Source organism: Nycticebus coucang, chromosome 11 (assembly GCF_027406575.1).
Source record: "Nycticebus coucang isolate mNycCou1 chromosome 11, mNycCou1.pri, whole genome shotgun sequence".
Lineage (NCBI taxonomy): Eukaryota > Metazoa > Chordata > Mammalia > Primates > Lorisidae > Nycticebus > Nycticebus coucang.
This window is the reverse complement of record NC_069790.1, coordinates 57792981-57811953: the sequence shown is the minus strand read 5'-3', so window position 1 is coordinate 57811953 and position 18973 is coordinate 57792981. Positions and strand designations below refer to the sequence as shown.

Here is an 18973-nt window from a genome sequence, read left to right as displayed (position 1 = left end):
ATTTGATTAATACCATGTTTTATTATAAATGTAACTAACTGTTGAAGTAAACAGTGACTCAAAAATCGGCTCTGCTCATTTTCTTCAGCACGTTACGCCGGACAGCTACATCCCATGCCTTGCAGACCTGTGCAAGGCTCTGTGGGAGGTTATGCTCAGCTATTACAGGACTATGGAGTGGCACGAGAAGCATGACAAGGAGGATCCTCCTTCAGCTTCTGGTAGGAAATTATTTTGATTTTATTTTGAAAATTAAACTATCAATATCCAACACTAGCCAAGCAAGAAGAAAGGTCAGGCATGCCTTGAGGTTTTCAGGGACTGTGATGATTGGTGGTTAAACCTTCAGCAAAATGATTCAGCTATTGTAGAAGCTCCATTACCTTTGGGTGTTAACTGGGCCAAAGGACTTTCAAGTGGCAGGTAGTACCTATTTCCAGAGTGTGTGCTGAGGGCCTTAGGGCTGAATTATGACAAGGAACTTTATTAAAAAAAATTATTTCTTTAACATAATTAGTTGCAAACCAGGTAAGACATTGGTCTGTCCAAATTTACTATGAAATTAATGTTAGATGCTCAAATTTAATCTATTCTGCTATTTGCCAGTTTTCTAGTTGGACTAATAATTCTAGATTCTCCAAATTAATAATTATATTAATACTTTGCATCCTGAAAAGACAGCATTTTTTTCATTAGACAATGTTTTAAAATCTTCATGCTTGAATGGAAAATACAACTTGAAATGATTGTGTTCTATAGTTAGCTATATAATAAAAATAAGTCTTTGGGAAATTATTGTGTTTATTAGGTATTCTATTTAAATTGCTTCATTTGCATAATTATATATCTTAAGTAATTATCCTTGAACAGTAGCTGAGATTGAGTATTCAAAATAATTTTGAAAGCGGTAAATAATTTTATCAGCATTTTGTTTAATGTGAGCACAAATTATATTGTATAAGGTTTTTATATCACATACACTTTAATGTAGCTATTCAATCAAGTAATTTTAGTCACTTTCAATTTCTGAATTGCCTAGTTTCTGTTGTTGGGCAGGTGGAAGAAACACCCAAATCTTACTGCTTGATTAAACATGAAGTTTTGGTAGCTCCGAAGAGAATTTAGTTTAATCTTTGTGTTGACTCGTAAGAAGCTCATGAATATAGAAATTTTAAAAAATGTAAAATTGTATGGATAGATTTCATCCATGCACACATATTGTTTGGGGAGGGTAAAGTCAGGGAGAGAAAAGAGAAGAAAGCAGAGAGAGGGGAGAGCACACAGTCCGGATTCCAGTCCAGACTGGTTTTACCTGTGCTCTCTCTGGGAGTGTGGGCTTTGCAACCTGAGGGCTTCAAGTTTTTGCTATTTACTGAAGGTGAGAACGTGGAAAAAAATTCCATTATCTTTTTTAGTCTTCAGTTTGCTTCTTAAAATGGCTAAAAAACAAACAAAACCCCCATCCAGTAGTAACACATCTACCTAGCAGTGTTGCTGTGACGTTTAGAGAGAATATAAAGTGCTCACATTGGTGGTTATTAATATCATGAAAGGAAATGGATCAGTAGATAATTATAATAATGTATCTGAAGGTCCCCCCACCCTTTCTTTTTTTTTTTTTAATCTCTGGTTACTTGGGGGAGTTCCTAGAGTCACTGGATTGCAGTTTTTCTACAAAGACCTTTTCTTGTTTTGTCAACTTTTATATTTTTTCTAGATGTAGATAATGAATACCTTATTTAAGGAGAAACCAAAGGAAAAGTTTAGAATAGAATTAACACATACTTTAGATATAAGAATTTTATCTTTCTCATCTTGATGAAGTTTGCTTTTTGTGTTAGGCCAGTAATTTACAATCCTGTGAGTACTGAGTCAAACTTAAGATTTCATTTGAGCCTTATATACTAAGTCCTTTTTAGTAGGATTCCTTGCCACTAATCTGTATATTTTATGAATATTCAGGTATTCTGATTAGTCTAGCAGTCACTTGATAGTATCTAGGACTCATTTGTCACCTGAAATTAATCCTTTCATATTCATATCCAGGAATTAAATTGTAGGAATCAATCATTTTAAAATTATTCTTCACAGAACTTCACAAAGCTGAAGAACACTAAGATTCATCGACTATAGCTCTGTAGTGATAATGTTAGATATTATTTGGTATTCTGTCCCTTCACTGTTCTAAAATAAAACTCTAAAGCTGTAGTTCAGATGCACTGCCTCAGGCTGTTGGGTCCCTAACATACCAACAATCATACCCTGCATATAATGAGGCTTAAGCTCTAGGAATGCTTATGTATCTGGGGCCTGGCATACGCAAGGGTCTTTTACCAGTTAACAGTGGACACCCTACTGCCTTAAAAGGAGATGGTGACATACTCACTGATTAACACTCACTGTGTTATTCCTACAAAGTTGGAGTCTTTTTCATATGAATATGAATGTATATTTGTAGTTGTTTTTAGAGAGAAATGTGTTTTGATGCAGATCATTGATTTTTACCTACTGAATTGGACATTTGTTACATTATTTTTCTGGAATGGATAAAACTATGTATATCATGAGAAATATAAAAATAAATGTATGTATATTACCTGACTGTTTAAGCAGTTGTCCAATCTGTACTCTTATTAACATGCATATTAATTGATAATTGGGTTAATTGGCCCTATAATGCTCTGGCAGCCTTTACATGGTCTTGCATTGAGCAATATATGGACGTTGAGAACCTTGTCTCTGGGACCACACTGACTGAGGTGGAATGCTGGCTCCAGTCGTATGAGCTCTTACCAAATGGGTTTAATCCTAATATCTTTTTTTAATATCGCTTCGACTATATAAATATTGAACATATTTTCTGTATCTTACATATACTTATATGAAGGGTCAAGCAAATTATTTGGAAAACAAATACATGTTGAAGTAAATCGAAAAATGTACTTTTTTTCAGAAGGAAGTAATATGGGTACTGAAGAAACTAACTTCGATCGTGGTTATATAAAAAAGAAGTTAGAGCATGGGCTTACACGAATATGGCAGGTTTGGTTTTTTAAAATTATTTTTTCATAGAAGCAATAGAAACCTTCATGTCAAAGTTGTTTTAGAAACTGAGTTTTTACAGTTTCTATATTTATATTCTTTGCAGATTTAATCATATGTTAGTTTTTCTGTGGAACAAGGCTATCATTTAATTTAATTTCTATAATGTAGTTGGCAATTAAATTAGGCCGTAAGTAGCAGAAGACAAAGTCTTTTAATTTGAAAATCTTCATTGAACATAATTTTATATTCCTTGATTACATTTTTTTGTTTTGAAAACCTGTCAGGGTTCCTTGAGGGCCCTGACCTGGCTTGGGGGTTGACAGGGAGACGTCGCTGGGGAAATAATGAGACTTTACATCAACTTAATTTATAAAGTCTAGTTAGCTTGGATTGGCGTACATTGACTCACATGTCAAGTGGCAGATTGAGACAACGCTGCATTCCTTTAACTCCTCTGAAACCTTTTATTGATCTCTAAGACAAAGCATTTGTGAAAAGATGCAAAGGTGTCAAAATTTAAAAATGGAAGTAAAAGAATCCCAAGCCCCTGGGAATATTGGGTAAAAAGGAAACGGCTGGCTAATTGGGAACATAGGGTAATAAGTTGTCAACAATGACATTTAGAAAGGGGGAGGGGAAAACAAATTTTTGCGGAGTAGGCAAACGAGTTTCTCTGATCTAACTGTCGATTAGGAGTTCAAAGGGCTCAGCCCCCTCCACCTGCTGATTCTCTGGGCTGGGATGTCTTTTGTGGTCCCCCCAGGGACAGCCTGCCTTCATGCTTTACTCTGGATTGAGCCACCAACAAGGATGAGTCTGCCTCCCACAAACACCTAGCAAATTTGTGTTTTCCTAAAGAAATTCACGCTTTCTTGTTGAGATGTTCTACTTTTATTTCATTTATTTGTGGTTTCTTAATTTCCTTTCTATCGATTTTAGGAAAGGAATATGTAGGTGACATAAGAGGTTCAGAATCTAGTATGATATGAGGAATGTTTTCTCAGTCAATGATCTTTTTGCCCTGAAGTAATCTTACATGTTACTGGCTGAATACATTTGTTTCTCGTCTATTTGGGCTGCTGTAACAAAATACCCTAGACTGGGTAGCTTATGAACAATGTGAGTTTACCTGTCACAGTTCTGGAGGCTGGAAGGATAGAGATCAGGGTGCCAGCATAGTTAGAATCTGGTGAGACCCCACACCCTGGTTCATAGATGCTACCTTCTTTCTATATCCTCACATAGTAGAAGGGATGAGGAAGCTCTCTGGGGTCCCTTTTATAAGCCACTAATCCCATTCATGACAGTCCTACCCTCACCACTTAATCACAGCACAGAATCCCTAAGTCCTAATACTACCATCTTGGGGTTTAAGAGTTCAACATGAATTTTGGGTGGACACAAACATTTAGATCATAGCAGTGTCTTCTTAAGCTTTTCTTTGCAAATCAGTAGCTCAATTGTTATAATAAAATAATTTGTTAAAATCTGTTTCTTCTTAGGTCAAAATATAATTTCTTTGATGATAACATATTCTTTTTAGACTTCTTTGAACCTTGAAAGACTGTAGACCCTTTGACCATGTTATGACTTTTTCAAAAGCAAAAATGTTTCTAATTGGCTGATTTTTAGATTGACCATCTTTTATAGGATTTCTTTGAAAAAAATTATTTAGGAAAATATATCCTGAGAATAGAAATTTCCTCAAGAATTACTTTAAATTTATATTACAATGTTCTTCTAAGTTTTGATAACTTTATATTAGATATGCTATTTGAATTTATGCTTTAATATTTAAAATATATTTATGTGACAATTGTAAGGTCTTTGACTTTTATATTTTCTTGTATGTCTATCTTAAAACTCAATATGACCATATTAAATATTTTTTAATTAAAAATGAAAAAAATTTTTAATTTACCATTAATTGTAGGTTTGGGCAGACTTTTTTCCTGAATATTATGTGCAAATGATTAGGAAATTTCATACTCATTGAATATATATCCAGGGTCAGATATGTTTCTGATGCAGTCTCTTAATAGACCCTAATTGTACTTGATTGAAATCATAGAATCCATGCTAGAATTTCTGGTAGCATACTGACCTGGCATTTTATACACCTAGTTTCCTTTCAGTCTGGCAACCTGATGGCATTTCTGATATAGGAAAATCTATTAAATATAAAGTTTAGTAAAGGTATTCTCATTTAAGCATTTGTCCAGTGTAATGGAAGTCATCATGCCTTTCAGTATAGATTATTGTGTTCTAGGTTTCAGGTTTTAGAGTGTCTTCATCTCTACCACTCCTCTCCATTAACAACTCCAATTCTCAGTCAGTTCTAGAAACTCTCTGCAGCCCATAGGGTGGCATTGTTTGCAGTTTTCCTCATCACTGGTAATGTTAACTGTCAAGGTAATCTTTTGCCTTTTGTGATGAGTAATGGTATGGGGGATGATTGATCCCCGTGATAATCTCCTTATCCAGCTTTCACCTGTTAGTTTTAGCCTCCACTGGTGTTTCTTACTTGACTTATTGTTTTGCTATGATGGTTTCCAGTATGTTATGATTTTCTAATCCTAATTCTTATTACATGTTTGTTAGTATTCTGCTGTCACTCACTAGTGTTAGCATTTAAATACTTGGATTATTTTTGCTTGCTTGGATTATTTCTTACATTGATGACTGTCAAATAGGGAGTTTTCTAATTTTTATAACTTCTGTCTTTACTAGTTAGTATTCTAAGCTATGGACCAGTTGTCTCTTTTGTGTGTTCATTTATTTATATCGGTTTGGAGTAACATATAATATATGTGAGTATATGCAGAGACATACACACACATAACAAACTATGCTTAATCCCTTATATAGTCTGTTATGATCATTATTTATTTTATGGGCATATTGCCCCAGATTTTGTTAGTTGGAGCACCCTTCAAGTTAGCTTCAGTGTGTCTTATTGTTATTTTTCCACCTTTGAGAACATTCTTCCTTCCTCACACAAAATGTTCTGTGGTTGTTTTCCAACTACCTGCCTTATCCTGGTTTATTTCAGTAGGGGACATGATAGTAAAAAGCAAGATCTAGCTTTAGTTAGCTGTGCTTATTGCTACTGGTTTCAGGCTCTTTTTGAGCAGACTAGAAAATATATGCATGAATGCACACAAATATCCCCCATTACATCTGTTTTTATTTTTATACCTATCGGTATATATTGAAACTGTAAGACCATGATACATCAAATTTTAGTCCAAAATGACAGGGCTCATTCTAGCTTTTCCCCATTTCGTTTTTGGCATTCCTTTCCCCATTAGCAAGAAACATGGCTCCCATTATCTTCATTATATTCATGTATTTGTTAACTCTTGTGTGTAATCAATCTCTGGACCCTCCTCTGTTGCCTTCCTTGATTTTGTTTGGATGAGTTACCCTCTCACACTTTCTCCTATCTAGCCTTTGATTCCATTTGGACAAATAGGAGAAAACAGTATAAACATGATGGAGGTTATGAATAGGTACTAGAGTAACAACAGAAAATTTGTTTAGGTTGTAATCAAAACACTTTTGACCTTAGACATTTTAATCTGTTTTTAATCCAGTGATGTCAATCAGAATGGAAGAATTTATCATCATTTCATTATCCTTAATAATATCATTTGCTGAGGAACAATGTTATTTTTTGGTTAGGATTCTTAATTTGGATCCTTTCAAATATACTTGACTAAATAGGTTTTTCTTTTAGATTGTAAGTACAGTTGGATTTGGACAAAGATCCAACTCAACTTACTCGTAGAGCCCAGAGTTATTTGTGTATATGGGAATTTCCAGGTCAGTGGCCCTTTACCCATGGTCCTTGACCTCATGGAACTTTCTTTTCATATATCTAACCATATGAAAGTGTGGGTCTTTCAAGATTTTATTTTCTATCTTTAAAAATTTGAAATGTGAGAAATGAGTTTTAAAATGCTTATTGTCTGTATTAATTTCTCTTTTATTATAAAGAATTAAGGTTATACCATTTTTACTTTTTTTTGAATCTGAAAGTTTTTATACATCCTAGTATGTCATACTCTTTTAATTTTTTTCTTGGAACATTTGAAAAATAGTCATGTATTTCCTCTTTGTGTTGGAAATTAGCTCCAATGTGTGTATCATACTTGTTAATTGTATTATTGTACTCTATATACTTTTTTGTTTTCTTGTTATGTGCAGTTCTGAGGGAGGAGTTTTAATCTTACAAAATGTTTGTAGTTTTGCCATTTTTTATTCTTGTCTCTCTAATAGCTTTTGCTTTTTATATTTGGATGTTATCTTGATTGATGCTGAAATACCAATAACCACTTTGCCTTGTTGGTACTTAACTTAGTTCCCTACATTAATGAAAACAATAGGCCTTTTATCCTGAGCCATTTTGCTATGAATTTTAGTTTACTTGTTATTATTACCATTCCTGTGCTTATTTTGTTTTTATTTGCTGGGTAAATATTTAATTATCTTTTAGAGAAATTGAATATTTAAAAATAAAGTATTATACTTTGTTTTGTGAAGTTTTATTTGTTCATCATTTTTGCTCATTTGTTTTGTAGATTCTGAATGACTTTTGTAATAATAAATAATCAATTGTCTTATTATACTTTCATTTATTTTATTTGCAATTTGCAGATGGTTAGCATTTTTATGAGGTTCTACTATTGACCTTTGTCCTTTTTGTGAGTTCTTATGCTATATTTATTGTTAAAATGTTCTGTCACAAGTAAAGCTCAGTTAAATATTCATCTGATATTTATAAGTATTCATCTAAACTTTACATTGCCATGTCCCTAATACCTGGAATACTGCCTAGAACACCTAGTATTTAGAAAATATTTTTGCTTTATTGAATTAATCTGTAATTTATAATTTTAAGCTTTTGAAAATATACAAAAGCATGTAATCCATTTTAAATTTCTTTTGATATGTAATGTGAAGAGAATGTTTTTTCTTCCACCTCTAGTCAGTTTTCCCTTCACTCTTCCTGAATAATCCTTTTAGCCCCCTCTTCATTTGTGATGCCTCTTTGTTGTAAGTTACAGTGAAAGTAGGAGACTAAGGCAGGGCAGACCTACCTGGGCGTGTGAGCTTAGCCTTCACCTCTTTTTAGTTTCCCTTCATCCAGAGAGATAATAAATGCTTGTCTTAAGGGTCTGTTATAGGATTAAAGGTAGTAAGTAAAGTTCTTGGCGTAATGTATACAAAATAATAAGAAAATAAGAGTTTTTACTCCTGTTTATTAAGCCGTTCAATACACACACACACACACTCACACAACTTCTGTGTTACTTGTCCTAGTCTACTGATTTCTCTGTATATGTTACATTGTTAGCATTTTAAAAAAATAGGGTTTTTTGTTTTACTTTTGTTAACTTTTATTTGATGTGTCTGTCAATCACTAGTTCTCATCCACGTGGTCTGTCTGTAGGTTTTGAAAGTGGTAACAGGTACATAGGTAACCAAAGTATAGAGCTTGTTTGGTGAACCGTCCTCTTTGTTACGTTTTCTGGTCAACCGCACACGGATACGGTATGGGACATTTCTTAAACCTTTGGCCCAGACAGCTTTGTTGAGCCTGGTATCAGCCCACACATCTGGAGTCCTCATCTCTTTAACAGCAAATTTCTGGATCTCTTTGAGTGTCCAAGGGGCATGCTTCCTGAAGCCAACTCCGTGGATGCGTTTGTGAGTGTTGACGGTGTACCTCGTTAATGGCAGACCGACCCTTCTCCTCGTCACCCTTTGTGGGAGCCATTCTGTTGAGTCCCAAGTTGGAAAGCTAAAATGTAGTTCTTAATATATTTAATATAGATAGTACAAGTCTTCCAACATTACTTATAACTTTTTTTTTTTTTTTTATTTATTTTTGTAGAGACAGAGTCTCACTGTACTGCCCTCGGGTAGAGTGCCGTGGCGTCACACGGCTCACAGCAACCTCTAACTCTTGGGCTTCCACGATTCTCTTGCCTCAGCCTCCCGAGCAGCTGGGACTACAGGCGCCCGCCACAACGCCCGGCTATACTTATAACTTTTACTTCATCTCTACAAAGCTTTATTTTTTAAAAGTGGTTATTACCTCTTCTTATTCTAGGTGAATTTTAGAGTAATTGTTCAAAAGAAAAGTTTGTGCTATAATTCAAATTTCCTTGAACCTATAGATTAATATGGAAAAATTGACCTCTTTGCACTGTGTAGTCACCCATCCAGGCCCATGACTTTCACTTCAGTGACTTTTTCTTCCAAATTTCTTTCCGTATCTCATTAGAGTTGTTAACTTTTTCTTATAGGTCTGACATTTCTTATTAAGATTATTCTCAGTGTGTTATATTTTTAATCTACCTTAAATTGAATCTCTCCATCTTAAGGTACTGTGGGAGATACACATGAAAGCTATCAATTTTTATATATATTGTCTTACAACATAATCACTTCACATAGTTATCTTATTCTGATTTTTTTGAATTGATTATTCAGCAAATTGATTATTAGTTCTTTCTAACCAATTAAGGCTTGCATAAATAATAGTAATTTTTAGCCTCAAATCCAGTTCTACTTATCTTAAGTGTGGAGTATGTGTGTGTGTTTTACATTGGCTAGAAATTTGTGAACTGTTAAATTATGGAGATGATTATTACTGTTGCTATTTTATATCTGATATTCATGGGATTTTATCTGTTATATTACCCTTAAGGAAGTTGGCTTTTAGTCTAAATAGATATTCTTTAATAAGTTAATAAGAATATATTCCTGTCTCATTTTAATCTGTAACTATAGAATAAATGGTTCTGAAAATTTATTTTTTACATTTTTGGTTACTTGAGATTATCATCATTTTTTTTTGTCTTATAGGATGTTCAGCTAAAAGTAAAAACCTATTTGCTTGGAACTGATTTGTCTATATTCAAATACGATGACTTCATCTTTGTCTTGGATATAATCAGCAGGTAGTATTTGAGATCTTACTCTTTAGTTTGATTCTTTCTTTCTTTTAATCAAAGAAGTCATGAATTAGTGAATTATGTATAACTTTATAGAAGAGAGACAGTCATACATCCATTGTCTAATTGCTGCTGGGTTGTGTGTTTAAGTATTTCTGCCCTTTGGATATTTGTAAACCAACATGGATTTTGTGATATTTAGAATTTTTTCAAATATTCAAATTTTTATGATTTGTTAGAAAGAAAACCTGGGCTTCTTTTTCTCTGTAAGGATGTTGCTAAAATTTGCATAAACCTTTCTATCAAATTAGGTTGATGCAAGTTGGAGAAGAATTTTGTGGTAGCAAGTCTGAAGTTTTGCAAGAGTCCATTAGAAAACAAAGTGTCAATTATTTTAAGAACTACCATAGGTAAGAACTCTAATAAAATATGAATAGACTTATTTAGGTAATGAGAGTACTTTGTTCTCTTGTTTAATCTCTTGTTTAATTCAATTAGCATTAATTGAATTAAAACAATTAGCTTTTGAATTTGAATGAATGTGTTCTTTCTAGCTCTTTTTAGCATGGCTAATTTTTTTTTTTTAACCAAAATTATAATAAAATGTTCTCATTACTTATTCATTGTACATCTTAATATGTTCTTTATTTTGGGGGGTTCCAAATATTGAAGTAGATACTGAACTAATTTCTTTATTAGTAAAAGATGATGATTAGATGATGATTAATTAGATTAGGGTTTATGGAAAGAATTTAGCCACTGTTCATGCCTGTATATATGTTGTATGAGCTAGTAAGGAGTTTAATGCAATAGTGGTAGCACTCAGCGAAGGGGTGTCCCAGAGCATCTGTGCTTTTTTTTTTTTTTTGAGGCAGAGTCTTAACTTTGTCGACCTCAGTAGAGTGTTGTGGCGTGACAGCTTACAGCAACCTCAAACTCCTGGGCTTAAGCAATTCTCTTGCCTCAGCCTGCCAAGTAGTTGGACTATAGGTGCCTACCACAACACCTAGCTATTTTTAGAACCAAGCTCTCACTCTGGTTCAGCTGGTCTCGAATCTGTGAGCTCAGGCAATCCACCTGCCTCAGCTTCCCAGAGTGCTAGGATCATAGGCATGAACCACTGCACCCGGCCCGAGACCATCTGTGTTTTAAGAGTAAGAAGGTTTCTAGAGAAGAGGATGTGATATGTAGAATCTAGCTAGCTACAAAGCCGGGGTTGTGTACTATGCTGCATTACAAAACAGACATTACTAACTTTAAAAAAGGTGACTAGGAGTTGTTTTGGTTGTGGAGAAAGGTGGGAAAGAATATTCATACAGGAATGTGGTTACATGCTTAAAATGGCTTTAAATTGAGAAAAGAAGAGACAAACATTTATTATACTTCTCTTGATATAAGCTAGACACTGAGCTGTATCCCTTGAGTTATATCTCACTTTTTATTCTGAACTTTTACTTTTTATAAGTAAGTTTTGATCTCGTTGTTATTTGGTGCCAGAGGGGGTCAGAATTTGAAATTCTGACTTTCTCCTTGTTCATAACCAACACCTGCTTACAGTGATATGTGCTGTATCAGAACAGAAATTATTGAACATCAAACCTTTGATTATTAAATTATTTAAATACAGTTCATCTGTGTTAATTTTAAACTATTAAGTAAATTGTTTTGAAAGATTTAAATTGAACCTGTATCAAAGCAGAGACTTTTGAGTTTTATAATTGAATGAAGAGAATATTTTAGAAATGCAAAAAAAAAAAAGATTTAATTGAATCAGCCACAGAGAAATAGTGTTTCAGAAACAACATGAAACCCCAACATTGCCTTTGTTTATTATTTCCTTTTCTGCCAAAACTTAAGCGTTGGCTAAATTAGAAGGCCTGACCTGTGAACATTGCTATGAAGAAGGGGGAGGGGGGAGGAATCACAAGAACAGTACCAGTGTGAAGGCAGGCCAGATGGCTGTCTCCCACTGATTGCTTTATGTCCAGAAAGACAATGAAGAGACCTTTTGGTGTTTCTAGTGTCTGGGAGGGATACACAATGTTAAAACACTATTTTATTCAGTGGGTTTCATTCTGCTTTCTACTTCACTTATTGTCAAAAGGAGTTTGTCATCTGTGACAGCTGGCTACGGACGTTTTAGACTCACCGTGATGTGGGTTTGTCGCAGATGTTCACCTTGATGAAATTAGAAAGTACAGAAATGAAAGTATTTAAGTATTTCCCAAACACTCAGCATTTGAAAGGACTTCTCTTAAACATTTGTGAAACTTGTTTCCCATTGAGGCTGTGAACTGTAGAGGAGAGCTGAAGTGGGTAAAAGCAGACTCAGGTTCTTGTTCCATTTCTTTTGCTGGGAGCTGGCCGTTTGATACTGAGCAAATCATCTATCCATTGTAAAATGAGACGGCTAGATTAAAAGGCCTTCACAATGTTGCTTGCCCATCTTTCTCTTTCTTTCTTGTTATCGTTGTCTGTTGTAAAAATTGGAGCAGGTTAAATAGTAAAGATTTAATTATTTCTTAGTATTCTCTTTTCTCAGTGTTTAAAAAGAAGCTTAGCCAGTCTAGCTTTTATTCTGGATACGGTAATCCTTTCTCTAACAGCTGTTATTTGGAAAATGATAGTAGAAGTCACTCAGTAAATTTGATGACAGTGGAATTGTTAATGAAGAAGGGAGAAGTCACCTATATTTTTTAGCAAGAAAAACTCTCTTCTTGCCTTAAAACAATTTGTATGCCCCTGCTAACATAAATTAAAAATATATACTGCAAAAATATTCACAATTAAAAGGGATAGATGACTCCATTATAATAGCTGTAAATTTTTATATGCCACTTTCAGTAATTAATTGATAGTACAAACAGATAAAAAATAATGATGTATGTTTGACCAAGAGATTTACTAAAATTTGCCTAATTGACACACACACATACACACAAAAACACTTGACAACTCCAGAATACATATGCTTTTAAAGGACACAAGGGAAGTTTATCAAAATTGATAATCTGCTGGGCTAAAAGCAAGTTCTTAAAATATCAAAGAATTAAAAAATTAAAAAATTCTGTGGTTAAAGTATATTCTGTAAGCACAGTAGAATTAAACTAGAAATAAATAACACAGATAACTAGAAACTCTACCAGTTTGGGGAAATTAAACAAGCTAGTTCAAGAAGAAATCATATAGGAAATTAGAAGATACTAATATTGGTAACTGAGTAATGATAAAAGAATGGTATAAAATTGTGGGACAGCTAAAGCAAAGAGATGAATTTCTAGCTTTAAATGTTTTTTGGAAAAGAAAAAAAGTTTAAAAATAAGTGCTGTGAACTTTTTTTTTGGCCGGGGCTGGGTTTGAACCCGCCACCTCCTGCATATGGGACCGGCGTCCTACTCCTTGAGCTACAGGCGCCGCCCAGTGCTGTGAACTTTTATTTCCAGAAGTTACAAAAGGACAGCAAATCAAGCCAAGAGACATAAAGGGGAGAAAATTTTAAGAGCAGAAGGCAATAAAAGAAAAAGCAAATGTATAATAGAAGTCCCTAAAGCTACTAGCAAGACTGAGCAAGAAAAAGAAAGAGAACAAATTATCAATATCAGCAGTTGAAAAAGAGATATCCATAGGAACTTCCAGACTTTAAAACGATAATATGTAAAATAAGATAGATGTTATAAATAAATTCCTTGTAAAACTAAATGTATTTAGCTGGCAAAATAAAATATAGAAACCATGAGTTCTATTATGTCTTTTAAGGAAATTATATGTGAGCTTTAAAACATTTTCATAATGAAGTTGTCATGCCTCCTTGGTGTTACTGGTAAATTCCACTAAATATTTGAAGGAGAAATAATACCAACACAAATTCTTTCATAGACCAGAGAAAGAGAGAATGAGTAACAACTTATTTTATGAGGCTGGCATAACACTAATACTAATGCATCACAAGAATATTATTTTAAAAAGGAAAATTATAGGCTAGTATTTCAAAAGAACATAGCCAAAATCCTAAACAAAATTTTTACGTATCAATTTAGTGATATTTAAAAAGAATAATGCATCATGAACAGGTAGGGTTTATTATAAGAGACCAAGGTTGACTAAACATTAAAAAAAATTCATAAATTTGACTTACCAGTTGACAAAATAGAAGAAAAATACCATAATTTTATTATCTTAGTTAATGAAGGAAAAAATTTGACAAAAATTCTCCACTTCATGATTTAAAGAAATGATGGTTTTTAATGTAATTTTTACATTCATGCTAATTATGCCCTTATATTTAAAGTATGTTCTTTGTAAACAACATGTAGTTTTGGTCTTATTATTAATGATGTTGTTTTTTAAAAATCCAGTCTGACTATTTTTATGTTTTATTTGAACTATTTTTTCATTTACATTTAATGTAATTGTTGGCATATTTGTAAGCCCATCATGTTGCTATTTGAGTTTTGAAAGTGTTATATACTTCTTTTTTTCATTTTTGTTTTCCTGTTTTCTTTTGGATTGATCATGTATACTTTAAATTTTTACGTCATGTTTTTTCTCCTCAGCATTTAAAAAATGTATTTTTTTAGTGGTTCTCATCAACATTTCAGTCTGCATTCATGTTCGGCTGTAGTCTACCTTAGGTTTGTACACTAGGAGTAATCCAAGAACCTACTTTGTAACTGCATTTACCTCTTGTACCCTTTTGTTGTTTTTGTCACATTTTTACTTTATGTATTATTGTCTGTATACTTTTTAATGCTTAGAGCTGACTGAATTTCTTCAATATATAAGTTGGTACCTTTTATCACTGTATTAGTTTTATACTGTAGTGTAATAAATATCACAAACCAGCCTGGAAAAGGCAAGTAGTGGGTTATTTCCAAGAGCCCGTAGAGAGAATATAGCCCTACCACCACCTTGATTTCAACCCAGTAATACTAATTTTGGGCTTCTGATCTCCAAAACTGTGAGAGAATACATTTCTGTTGTTTTAAGTCACCCAGTTTGTGGTAGTTTATTACAGAGTCACAGGATGTTAATACAGAACTGAATTGCGTGATCCTATGGTGATTCTATGTTTAACATTTTGAGGAACTGTCAAACTATTTTTCCAAAGTAGTTGTACAGTTTGTATTCTTTTTTTCTTGTCACTGGGGAATCATTGAGGGTACAAAGATACTGGTTACACTGCTTGCATTTGTTATGTAAAGTCCCTCTTACAATTGTGTCCCACTCCCAAGAGGTATGTCACACACCATGACCCCCCACCTCCCTCCCTCCTTCCCTGTTTCTGCTCTTCTATTCTCCTCTCCCTCACCATGTACTAGTATCAATTGTCTTAATATCAGAACTGAGTATACACTGGATTCTTGCTTCTCCCTTCTTGTGATGCTTTACTAAGGAGAATGTGTTCTACCTCCATCCAAGTTAATACAAAAGATGTAAAGTCACCATCTTTTTTAGTGGCTGAATAGTATTCCATATTATACATATACCACAGCTTGTTAATCCATTCCTGAATTGGTGGGCATTTAGCTGTTTCTACATTTTGGCAATTGTAAATTGAGCTGCAGTAAACAGTCTTGTGCTTATAATAAAATGATTTTTTTTTTTCTACTGAGTAGATGCCCAGTAATGGGATTAAAGGATCACATGGGAGGTCTAGTTTGAGTTCTTTGAGCATCCTCCATACTGCCTTCCAAAAAGGTTGTATTATTTTGCAGTCCCACCAGCAGTGTGAAAGTGTTTCCTTCTCTCCACATCCACACCAGCATTTGCAACTTTGAGACTTTGTGATGTGGGCCATTCTCACTGGGGTTAGGTGATGTATGTTCTAACCGCTATTGTATGAGGGTTCCATTTTCTCCAAAATCTTGTTCACACTTGTTATGTTTATCTCTTCAATTATAGCTATCCTAGTAGGTGTGAAATGGTATTATCATTTGGATTTTCACTTATCTAATGACTAATAATGTTTAGCATCATTTTATGTGTTTATTGGCCATTTGTATTATCTTTGCAGAAATATCTATTTAAACAGTGGTTCTCAACCCTTCCTAATGCCATGTTCCTTTAATACAGTTCCTCATGTTGTGGTGAACCCCAAACATAAAATTATTTTTGAGAACCACTGTATTGAAAGCTTTTGCTCATTTTTTAAGTGGGTTATTGGTATTGAGCTGTAAGGTTTTGGCTTCAGTTCTTACATTGGATCTGTGATCTATTTGAGTTTATTTTTGTGTATGATGTGAAGTATGGCTACAGTCTCCTTTGGAGATTCTTGGTGATGACCTCCTCAAGTGTTGTTTCTGCTCATCCTATATCCTCCTCATCCAACTGCATGCACACTAGATGTTTTGATTGTCTTACTTTATCTCTTACCATCTTTTCTGTTTCTTCTTTTCTTTTTTAAAAATTTCTGCTTCAGTTTGGATATTTTCTGTTGATCTATCTTGAAGTTCACTAACCCTGTCTTCAGCTCCCTCTAGTCTACTGTTTTACTTACCCTGTCAGTTTTTAATTGGAGGTGTTATGTTTTCAGTTTTGAGATGTCTCTTTGATTCTTTGTTTTTATTACTCCATTTATTTGAATTTTTTTATCCATTTCATACATCTTTTTCTTACTTTAATATATAATCTTAAAGTTCTTATCTGTTAACTATAGTATTTGGAGCAAATCCTGGTTTTCATAGATGAATTTTGTTATTCCCTCTGTATTTTAGACTCTGTGGATATTTTAAAAACCTAGGATTTGTTTATAGCATAGTATTAGCAACTTGCAATAGGAAGAGGAAGAACAGAATACAGTAGGCACCTTTTCAAAAGGCAGTGAGGATTTTTTTTTTTTTCTTGTGTGACTGCCTATATAATGTGCTGATGATTCAAGATAGAACAATACCATTAAAAGAGAGATTAGTTTGACACAAGTGATTCGTAGACTATTGGGCATATGTGTGCCTTACATGTTGTTTTAATTTGTAAATGTGGAGACAGGCACTGAGCTAAATATCTAAACATCTCTCAGAGAGTGATAATTATCTTGGTATTGTGGCTTAGTAAGGATGGCTAAGATCTATGCTGTTTAGCATAAAGTATTTATTTGTATTTATGACCTCATATAATGTGTGAAGTATTTCTCTGTGTTTTGATGTTGATACATGATTAAAGGTAGTTTTAGTGCATGAGTTGGTGAGAAGCTTTTAGTTTAGTTCCCTAATAAAAATGTCATTTCCTGCACATTTGTCATTTGATTTATAGGAAAAATATTCAGAGTTCAGTAACTCTTTGAGAGAGTCTTTCTCCTAAGGATGATAAGATATGAAAAAATAATAAACATTTGTGTTTCCTTTGTTATTCTGAATAGGTTCTCAGAGTCAATTATGATCCTGATGAGAATCCTATAATTGTATTGTACAGTGTGTACACTTCTTTGTGGCGTGCTCATTTTCTTTTCTTTCTTTTTATTTTTTTTAAGAACACGGCTTGATGAGCTGAGGATGTTCTTAGAGAATGAGACTTGGGAACTTTGTCCTGTTAAGTCAAATTTCAGCATCTTGCAACTTCATGTAAGTGTTTCCTAAGAACAAGAAATTTGTGTTTTAGACATCTGTTTATCTTTAAAAAAAAAATCCACAGATAATTTATACAATAATCAGATTAAGTACAGTGCCTTATCTTCCTTCCTTAAAAATCATTAATAGCAATCCTCTTTTACAAGAATAATCCTTTCATGGATGTGAAAATCTCTTCTTACAAAATTCTCTTAGCACACTTACAAGAAAGCTCTTTTATTTAAAAAGAGTCATGGTTAAAATGATTTCTTTTGTTTGAATACAGAAGAGGGTCTATTGCTATATTTAAGTTCTGCAGAAAATTAGTTATATTTTGCTACTGTTTAATAAAAATGCTTATTTATATTTGCAGAATATTTGTCAATTCGTAAAGGGACTAAGAGGTTCCTACTTTATGCTACAATTTATAAATTTACTTATAATGAGAAAATGCCTCAGAAATAAAAGAGGTACTTGGAAGAAATACACTTAACTAAGTTTTATTAGTTAATTCAGTCTTTGAATCCTGATAGAATAAACAAACTGTGAAAAAGTCTTTAAATTGGTTTGATTTTCCCTTGATTGAAACACATTGTAGATAAATAGTTCTGTGTGACAGATTTTGTTCTACAAATACCAAATGTCAAAATGCAATGCATATACTTAAATCCCTATTTTAAAGAGTATAGTATGTTTTTGTTTTTGCCTTTGGAAGGAATGGCTTTCTTATTCTGGATAAACATAAAGAACATATGATTAGAAGTTTCTTTGATAGAGATCGTCTTTATACTCAGATTGTGCAATAGCTTCTTTTCTAGTTCTACCACATTGCTTTCCTAACATGGAAATATTAAAAATACCAAAAGATGTTGATTAAAAAATGCTTTAAGGATAGCAAAATTAACATTAATTTTAATTAGCGTTAACAAATAACAGTTAACATTAACATATATTTTAAGACTTCTAAAAGAACCAAGATAATTACAAACATTATTTAGAATTCTAAGTTTAGGTGGCGCCTGCAGCTCAGTGGATAGGGTGCCGACCACATACACCGAGGCTGGTGGGTTTGAACTCGGCTCAGGCAACAATAACAACTGCAACAACAACAACAAAAAATAGCCCAGCAATGTGGTGGGCACCTGTAGTCCTAGCTACTTGGGAGGCTGAGGCAAAAGGATCACTTAAGCCCATGAGTTTGAGGTTGCTGTGAGCTGTGACACCACGCACTCTACCCAAGGTGACAGCTTGAGATTCTTTCTCAAAAAAAAGAAAAAGAATTCTAAGTTTAACATTAATTTTAGAAGATCAATTTAAATAATTTTATTTGAATTTTTATTTCGCCATCTGATTGTGTGTGTATGTTGGCTCACATACTTGGTGTAATTATAAGACAACTTTTTTTTAAAGGCACTTTAAAAC

General features: G+C 33.5%; 1 protein-coding gene across 2 annotated transcripts in view; it reads left to right on the top strand.

The window, feature by feature from the left end:
- VPS50 (VPS50 subunit of EARP/GARPII complex) overlaps positions 1 to 18973 on the top strand; it is a 133538-nt gene that overhangs the window by 63116 nt on the left and 51449 nt on the right. For both annotated transcript variants that reach the window (XM_053609233.1, XM_053609234.1), the window contains 5 exons: positions 89 to 221; positions 2954 to 3042; positions 9922 to 10016; positions 10322 to 10420; positions 17476 to 17566. In XM_053609233.1, the coding sequence (XP_053465208.1) occupies positions 89 to 221; positions 2954 to 3042; positions 9922 to 10016; positions 10322 to 10420; positions 17476 to 17566 (507 nt within the window). The remainder of the gene's footprint in view (positions 1 to 88; positions 222 to 2953; positions 3043 to 9921; positions 10017 to 10321; positions 10421 to 17475; positions 17567 to 18973) is intronic.